At 37.2% G+C, this 9,718-nt stretch overlaps 1 protein-coding gene across 3 annotated transcripts in view; it reads right to left on the bottom strand.

The window, feature by feature from the left end:
* Window positions 1–817: 817 nt before the first annotated feature.
* Window positions 818–9,718, bottom strand: part of Dmd (dystrophin) — a 2,014,880-nt gene continuing 2,005,979 nt past the window's right edge. For all 3 annotated transcript variants that reach the window (XM_077794046.1, XM_077794047.1, XM_077794048.1), the window contains 2 exons: window positions 6,872–6,903; window positions 818–1,786 (listed from right to left, as the gene is read on the bottom strand). In XM_077794046.1, the coding sequence (XP_077650172.1) occupies window positions 1,775–1,786; window positions 6,872–6,903 (44 nt within the window). In that variant the 3' untranslated portion in view covers window positions 818–1,774. The remainder of the gene's footprint in view (window positions 1,787–6,871; window positions 6,904–9,718) is intronic.

Genomic DNA, 9,718 nt, shown 5'->3' with positions numbered 1-9,718 from the left:
CACTCCAAAAGTTAATTACACTTGATGTCAGAGGTAACAGATTTGCAAAGTAATAGGACACACAAAGATTTCTATTGAATTAATGCATTTTTAAAAATTAAATAGTAATAAAATGGCATGAAAGAGTAAAGCTTTTTCCTACCAGTCCTTAGCTTTTCCTCTTCACTGTTTCTCCTCACTTTGAAGAATTTGTTTGCTTATATATTTATCCTGCCTAATTCACCATAAAGGGTTTGGAGAAGGATTTGCTTTTGGAACAGATGAATTGATTTGCCTTCCTGCTTACAAACCTTTGTGGAACTTCTTGTAGAGAAATGTGAAGGAGGGAAACAGAGTTCATGGGCTTCTGGATGGATATTTACCACTGTCACAACGTGATGGGGCTACTGTCTTACACATTTTCCCAAGGGTTATTTTAAACTAATTTCTTGCAGCATTCAAAAATTCATCATGATGGGAAGAAAATCAACAAAACAACAATAACAAACCACTCACTTCTCTGTGAGAAGAGGGCAGAAAAATTCATTTGTGATTATAGATATGTGTGTATGGATGGTTATGAATCTTCATCCAGTCCTCTAAGAGTGGCCTGCTCCCTCACAGGGATGGGCTGGGAATCCATAGCCCTATAGCCCCGCCACTGTCCTCCTAGTGCCTGGGAGTTAAAATGCCTTCTGATGCTCCTAATTTCCACAGAAGCATCATTAAATCTAAATGGTGGCTTAGCCAGCAACAGGAAGCCAAATATATCAACCAAAATATTACTGTGATATAGTAAGTCTTATGGATTCCTTCACATGTTCCTTTTTTAAAAAAATTCAATACTCTAGTCGTCAGTGGAAAGTTTAAAATGAGAAACATCTGGAGTCCTGGACAATGTTTTAGTGTGGTAGTTTCCTCCTAGCTTCAGGCTCCAGGGAAAATTCATTCAAGACCAAGCAGGTAAGTCCAGATGACTAGAAGCAGTTTTTTTCCCATTAGAAAGTGGCAGGAACATTTGAAGAAGAAATTTAAAAGGTCTATAGAAATTCTTTCCCTTTCTCTATATACCTATAGTATTTATATACTTATAGACATATAGATGTATAAAATGAAAGCCTACAGCCAGACCCACTCAGTCAACAATACTCAAAGGAGCAATGTGAAGTAGTCATTTGGTGGTGTTAGAAGAAGTCCTATCTTTAATATGCAAGGAAAGAAAAAAAGCCATGAACCTCATATGAATATTACACTAAAACAATGCAAAACAATGCGCTGCCTCAGTTCGTGTGTGTCTTGTGTGTGCGTGTGTGTGTGTGTGTGTGCGCGCGTGTATGTGTTTGTTTTTAGGGGTTTTTATAAACAACTTTTTTTTATAAAGCACACTTTAGTTTACAATCTTTCTTTATAACTGTTATAAATTTTTAAACAACCCAAAATGCGTTCCATATAAAGAAATGGCAAGTTATTTAGCTATCAAGATTTTACATGTAGTTTTCTTATAACTTTTTTGTACAATTGCATAGACGTGTAAAACCTGCCATTGTTAACAAAACAATAACAGACTTAGAAACTACTGAAATCTACAGTATAGTACCACTACCCTTCACAAAAATATAGATTTTATTTCTTGTAAACTCTTACTGTCTAATCCTCTTTGTTGTATGAATATTATAAAAACCATGCGGGAATCAGGAGTTGTAAAACATTTATTCTGCCCCTTCTTCATCTGTCATGACTGAAACTAAGGACTCCATCGCTCTTCCCAAATCATCTGCCATGTGGAAAAGGCTTCCTACATTGTGTCCTGGAAAACAAAGAGAAAGAAAGGGTGTAGGTATCATCACCTTGATTTTCTTGCTATTTGGGAAATCGTTACCCACTTCTGGGTGAAGACAACACAACAGGGTTTAATTTTCCCCAGTTTCCAGAAAGAAGCAAAGCCTTGTTAATGAAGCATCACACATTGTTAGTATCAGCTTGCTTAATACTGGAGCAGGCTACTGGTGTCATTTACATGAAAAATATTGAGCACTGCATTCATCTTCCCAATGGAACTATCATATAGCAAAAAGATTCTGTGGATAAACACAAGATTCCTATTGTAACAGGAATCATTTCATGATGAGGTAACACTTTTTCCACCTTACTGTATTTACATTTACTTGTACTATTTTTTATGATCAAACCACCCCTACCATAACTATCACCACCCTCATGAATACCATCGCCACCATCATCATCATCATCATCGTAACCACAATACCATCACCATTAACATCACGGTCACCATCACCACCATATGAAATCTTCATTCCCAGGCTATGTCAGGCTGTGAAGGGTAGAGGTAGTATTGCGGAGGTGGCTGATTCCTCTCTGCTTTTACTTGGGTTGAAAAATAAACTCTTGAATTGACCTTTGTGTATACTATCAACATTTGAATTAGGAAACTTCAGAGTAAAAATTGCCTCTCATCCCAAATCACTCTAGAGCCTAATTATAATATGACCCACATTCTAGCATGCACAAGGCCCTGGGTTCAATCTCTAGCACCAGAAAAATATAATAATATGACCCACATGTATGCATGGATTTGGGTACCTGTGTATCCATCTTTGATATCCTCCTAAATGAGGGTTAACTATCAGAATAACCTTTTAATAATAATGTGGCGTGACCTAGCATTAATGCCCCAGAATGGAACATAAGAACAGCATGTTCCTGGATGCTCTGTAGCAAAATTTAGATCTAGACTATGATGTTCTGAGACATTCACACTTTATGGCTTTCCTTTTCATTTATGTCCCATATTTTTATGGGGCTAATTTTAATTCTTAGACACTGGTAAATCATACTGCTCAAAGTACTGCCTTTGGAATGGAAAAGCTTTCCTAGGCTATGACTACCTTGCCATGGATCAACTTTACAGATTCCCAGAATAATTGTTAAAATCCCAATAAAAATTAAAGATAGTCTAAAGCAGGTATTCTGTCCTAATATTTATTCCCAGTGACATGCCTTTTTTTTTTTTTTTTAAATACGAGGGGATCAAAAGAGGATTCATGGGCAGGCACTTAAAACCACAATGGCACCAGATCAATTTAGGACTTATTAAAAGTTTAATGTGATTCAAGCATTTGTGTTACAGTGACCAAGTTTGTAAATCTCTTTGAGCTTTATTAGTGCAAAAAGTTTTGGCGAGGGCTAATTACATTCTTTTTTAAAATCACTTGGATTTTGGCTGAGACTGCAAATATAAAAATTTTTAACAAAGCCTATGTACTGTTCAAAAAAGTGGTCAACAGTTTGGCAGTCCTCTATGAAGAACTGAAATTGTCTTTTGACTTCTTATTCTTTTAAAAATATTTATTTTTTAGTTGTAGTTAGACACAATACCTTTATTTTATTTATTTTTATGTGGTGCTAAGGATCTAACCCAGGCTTCACATGTGCTAGGCGAGTGCTCTACCGCTGAGCCACAACGCACCCCCACCACCCAGTCTTTGACTTCTTCATGTTATAAAAACCACAGCAAGATGCAGTGGATCCTTTGTTGCTCCTTACTGCTCAGAGTACAAATAGATAATGATGCCACCAGCCAGGAGGGCTTCTCTGTTTTGTTTTGGTACTGGGGATTGAACCCAGTGTTTCTCTAGAACTGAGCTATATTCCCCTGCCCTTTTAATTTTATTTTGAGACAGGGTCTTACTGAGTTGTCCTGGATGGCCTCCAACTTGGGGTTCTCCTGCCTCAGCCTCCAGAGTAGCTGGGATTAACAGGCATGCACCACCATGCCTGGCCCTGTATCTATTTTTGAGTGCACAGCAATCCTGGGAAATCTGCACAATCATTCATGCATAATTGAAAAGGATGAACTGCAAATTTTGAATTACCAGCAATCTTCACAGCTATTAACAAAGCCAGTGAAAAAAATCTCAGATCCTAACAACATGATATCTGAATATAATTCAAACTATTTCTTATGTCCCACATCTAACTATAGGATACTTCACCTAATAGCTAGAAAATGTATTATAAAACATAAATAAAAAAGGGAAGAACTTGGTTTTTCTTGCTCGCTATGGATAATAAAAGTGCCTTTTTAGAACATGTGCTAAGGGTTGTGGACTAAAGTTCAAAAAATATTAAAATAAGTAAATGCATCTGTAAATTATATAGCCAAGTGGTGCTTCTATTCTTTAAAATGTGTTCAGTTACCACCTGGAAGGAAAATTCTTGAGTTTCTTAAGAGGCATAAATTCTAGGGGTATCTGCTATTGAAAACTTTGCCAGGGAAAACAGGTTCATTATTCTTAATACACAACATATATTCCCACAAAAATGTTAGATGATCTTTCACCTGTTTAGACTGTTAAATGTTAAAAATATAATGTAAGGATGGCCTTGTGGCCATCCTTATATTATAAAAACAAAGAGTTTTTAGAGTCACCTCACCATATCTGTTATCCCTTTAGTTACTGCATTGATAAATACCTGTTTCACCAAAATAATGATTCCAATATTTTTCAGGAAGGTTTCCATAAGATCCAGAAAAAAAAATACAAATTCTGTTTTGAACAAAATATTGCCCCAAAGAATCAAACCTCAATCCACTGGAGGATTCAAACCACACTGTGACATGCATACATAAAACCGATTTGTATCCTGGTTCTACTATCTGTGTGGGTAAGGCACAGCATTAGTGCGGTCATCAGTTTTACCTGATAGATTTTTCTAAAGTCAAAATTAAAATCTCATTCCTATAAATGCAAGAGGCACTGAAAAGCAGCCAGGATTCAGGCATTTGCAATCAGCTTCAGGCACAAGTTGACACCAAAATATGTCTATAGAAAGTATTAATTTAATCCATTCTTAAGCAAGGATTATTGAACACAAAGGCACCATGCGTTGAACATTAGGGCAGTTTTATGTTTTTCCAAGTTGGCACTAACTGCAACACATTTAGTCTCACAAGCCGCCACTGCCTAAGGGAGTTGTTTTCCACAGTGATTGGAATTGAGACTTTCTGGCAAACATCCAAGACCTCAATAGCAATCTGGCACTCTATTTTTTTTTTAAATACAATTCCCAAATAAATGGTTAGTATTCAGTTGGCCCAAGCAAAGCCAGAATACTGCAGTGAAATTTGCTTATCTTTTCTTCTCTATAGTTTAATCTCTGGGAAATATCTGGTCTACTGTGCATTTAGGGTATTGTCATAGCATTAAAAAAGTGATTATTGTTTTGATTCTCTGGCTTCTGGAAACTTATCTGACTATAGTATGCCTTAGGTAGTCATCTTCAAGTGCCTCTGTGACTTCAATTGTGTGTGCTGGCCTTTTAAAAAAGTTGTTCATCAAAAAAACGCATTCAGGGGGTCAAAACTGTGGCACAATTTTTCACAAAAAGTTAAAATAAATTTTAAGAGGCACTTACCATAAGAACGAAACCAAGAAGTGTCACATATGAAGTACATGAGGTAGGAGCAGTCAATGCTTCACTGACTCAGGTTTCTTTAATTTTTCCTCCCAACCTACCACTCCCTCCCTAAGACCCCACTGCATGAAGCCCTGGAAGGGAGCACTGGTGTAGACACACTGAGGATCATGGGATTCATTAAACTTGCACAGCATGGTGTTGGCAGAATTTCCAGTATGACTTCTTATGTTTAAATAAATCAGTGGACTTCAGTCCATCCCATTGCTAACAATCCAGAATCTTCTCATATAGGAACTCTCCACCCATTCAATCTGTCACCCAGAACAGTGCATACCACTGACATCCCAGCAGTGAGCTTTCCTTCTCCTCTCTTTCACATTAAACTCTTGGCAAGGACAATCTTGTTTCATTTGGGCTGTCACTCAACATTGTCATCCAACAGCCACTTGATTAGGTAATTCGATGTTCAGACAATATTCCAGGTAGAACAGGAGTAAGAAGCAGTTTTTTCACTGTAAAATCCCTAAACCACATTCAGTGATAGTGCTGTATGCTGTTGCTTTCAACCCCTAGTGAGACATTTAAAGAAATTCAAGACTCCAACTTTCAATTTTTTTGGGGAACCTAATTGGTTATTATTCTCTCCTGGCTCCAAATGCCAAATGAAAAGGAACATCTTCTAAAGGGCAAGTGAAGATGACATAAGCATTTCAACGCTATTTTCTGAGGTGGCAGTATAACGTAAGAGTTAGGAGTATGGCTCTGGAGCCAGGTTGCCTGGACTTTAATCCTGGCTCTGTCACCTTGGACACACTGCTTACCCTCTCACTAACTGAATTTCCTTATCTGTAAAATGGGATTAAGAAGTGTATCTACTTCATAGATCTGTCATTAAGATTATTTGAGGGAAAAAATAGCAGGGGCTTAGATCAGTGCCTGACACACAGTATGTGCTTCAAAAATATTAGCTAAAATGGGAAAGAGTGTAGGAACCAGGAAAAAAGAAAACAAAACCAAAATGACATCATCCCAGAAGACTAAAATCCAAGGGCACTGGCAGAAAATGCTAAGGTCCTGGAAATGGAAGGAAGCTTTATGACTCATCAATTATGTTCAAGGCTAAATTTATTTTGAAGACTTTGTTTGTGTTGCAAATGGCAACAGATGATGAACTGCAGGATTACATCCTAGGGACCACAGAGGATTGCCACTTTCAAGAGATTTCTGCTCCCCCAACCCCCATTCTGTCGTCATGGTGATGACCACAGCAATGAATGTTTGAGGAATGTTCTTCATGAGCTGCAAGTGGAGAGGTGACTACCATCCTTACATTATGACACAATGTGCAATACACACATGCGCGTGCACACACACATTTCTTACACAAAGGCCAAACATAGAAAGCAGGATGAGACAGACAGAAGCCATGGCTGTGAGCCTGAATCTCACTAACCTCTCTCATTGGTTTTCCAGGGGTATTTCTTCCTTTAATAATAGAGAGAGGAAGAGGCAGAGATATCAGAAAGGGAAAAAAAACATGCATAAATATACAGTTTCATACCAATTTGCTTCTTTTACCAAACAAATGTTGCGATGACAATTCATTTATTCCCTTCTGGAGGAAAAAAAAAAAAACAAACAAACAGAAAAACCCAAAAGACACATCTAGTCGAATAACCTTTACATACACTTAAAAATCAGTGTAAACAGAAAACATGACTCAGGAGACATCATTTATAGAATCCACAGAGTTCACGCATTAAACTGGATGAAAACTGGCATGGAATAGAAATTTGACAAATTGAGCATTGTTTTCAAGGGCAACTGTAGAGTCTTAAGCTTAATATTCAATAATCTCAGACTCTCTTCACTTTGGACTTGACAATCAACACACTGAAACATAAAAAGTAATTGGCTGTTGTGTGCCAAAACTTTGCACCCCAAATGCAAAGGAGAATCCCATATAGAGGCTGAACTCCATACTCCTGGGATAATCTGTTCTATCTGGTAGAAACTGAGTATATTGATGATTGGACTGGGGACATTTGAGAAGATAGCAAGAAAAGATGAAGGGAAGAAGTGAATCTCACTAATGGGCAGGCCACAGAGCCAGATCCAAGAATAAGCCTTCAGCCTCCTCAAATTTCAATAAATATCAGAACATTGAAAGTCAATGGCTAAAGACACACTTGGCTTGCTTTACAGAATCCTATATCTATATGCATTTAATCTATTTTTGAATGAGAAAGTATTTTTCATAGTTGGATGGAAATTAGGAACCTCCGACCATACTTAATATCTCTTGGGCATGAAGTTTCCTTTTATCTCCAGGTCTTCAAAAGTGAAATACTGGGTTTCAAGCTATTTGGCTTTGGCCATGGGACATTTCCTAACAGTCTTAAATGGAATTCCAGCATTTATAACAGATAAAAGTGGAGTTGTTAGAGAGCCTGTCCAACATTTCCTTTTCCCTCAACCCATCATGCTTAGTGGTTCCAAGACTAAAACTCCCTGAAATAACTTCAGAGAATGAAGAAGTATGGAGTTATAAAAGAAATCTTTCTTAACTCAAGTTCCAAACTTCTAGCATATATTAAAAGTTTTTCTAGGTATGACTTTTTCCTTCCTTCCTTGCCTCCCTTCCTTCTTCCCTCCTTCTTTTCTTCCTTCTGAATTTTCCTGAGAGTTAGAGATTGCTTAAGGACCATGAAAGGATGTTCTTGATGCTCCCCAAGCATGGCAAGAGAGAAAAAAATTCCTGGATCCTCAGCAGGAGTGTTATCAATGGCAGATCCAAAATATGTCATAGGAAAAGGGAGAATATCATTAAGCTCCATGTGAATTACTTGCCCTTTCTTTTGAATACCTTTTTGGTTTTTCTTTCTTTTTAAATCTTTATACTTTCAGGTATACTGTCTGGTAACAGAATTCTCTTTCCCTATAAAACTATAGATTCCTTGAGGGTAGGTTCCCATGTTGCTCACCCATATTTTATCCTTAAACCTTAGCCATTATTCATATTTGATAACTGCACTGAATTCATAAGGTAGTAGCGAGATCAAGGCCAAAAGTCTTTTCTGTGTTCTAAGCAATTTGGCCTTGGAGTACTATTCTTTAGCTTGAATGCCAAGAGTTTGTAACTTGTTCTGGCTTGTCACTTTGTTCTATTTTTAAAACTTCAGAACTTTTAGGGAGGACAGTATTGTTAGAAAATGATGTGATTTCATTTCAGAATGATCACAGTTCCTAGAATGATCAACTTTATGTATCTTTATTAATTTGACACCAAGTCATATTCAGAAGTTAGTATCAACTGCTTGCAGCTGGATAGTCTGCAGAAAATGCTATTTGGGTGGTTCTAGGTAGGCACTTCTTCAGAAGCCATGCTTCAGAGCCTATGCAAACCCTAATCTTATTCCAAATCCTCCCTCTTCATTCAGGTCCCTATGTGCTCATTAACAGTATAAAAAGAAGTTCCTCTTTTTGTAAAAAATAAAATAAACTGTTAAAAGCAAATAATGGCTGGGTGCAGTGGCACATGTCTATAATCCCAGTGACTTCAGAGGCTGAGGCAAGTGGATCTCAAGTTCAAGGCTAACCTTAGCAATTTAGTGACGCCCTGTCTTAAAAAAATAAAGCCAAAAGGGCTGAGGATGTAGTTCAATGGTAGACTACTCCTGGGTTCAATCTCCAATACAAAATCAAACCAAAACCATAAAAAACAAACAAACAAACAAACAAAAAACAAATAATGTTTTCTATTGTACTGGGAACAGTTCTACACTGACAAAATAGAACCTACTTGGTTGCAACATTTTAAAGAGTTCTTGATCAATACACATACACACACACACACACACACACACACACACACACACACAAGTACCAGATAAATGTTTGATTTCATAAGTACAGTCTTTGGAAATGAATTTCCTTACACCTTCAGTTCAAGTGTCCATCTGGCAATGTGGTATATTATCAGGAAATGAATCAAGAGAAAAGGGAAGTGTGTTGGGACAGTACTGGCTCTAAATAAAGGGCTTGGTCAGGTCTGGAGAAGTTTAGTTTCCTGAGGCAGTATGAACTTGAGATTATTGATTGTAATTTACCAGTTCAGAGACAAAAGTGGAGGATGTTATTGTTTTTGACTATCTTTAATCTTAGTTCACTATTTTTAAAAGGTAGGGGAAATTTTGTCCATTTTTAGGGCTTCTGTTTCATTTACAAGTCAAAGATGATTCAAATAGCTACCTATGCTTTCAATACTGAATATAGAAGTTCTTTGGTGAACATGGATATA

This window comes from Urocitellus parryii, chromosome X (assembly GCF_045843805.1).
Source record: "Urocitellus parryii isolate mUroPar1 chromosome X, mUroPar1.hap1, whole genome shotgun sequence".
NCBI lineage: Eukaryota > Metazoa > Chordata > Mammalia > Rodentia > Sciuridae > Urocitellus > Urocitellus parryii.
This window is presented reverse-complemented; position numbering and strand designations above follow the sequence as displayed.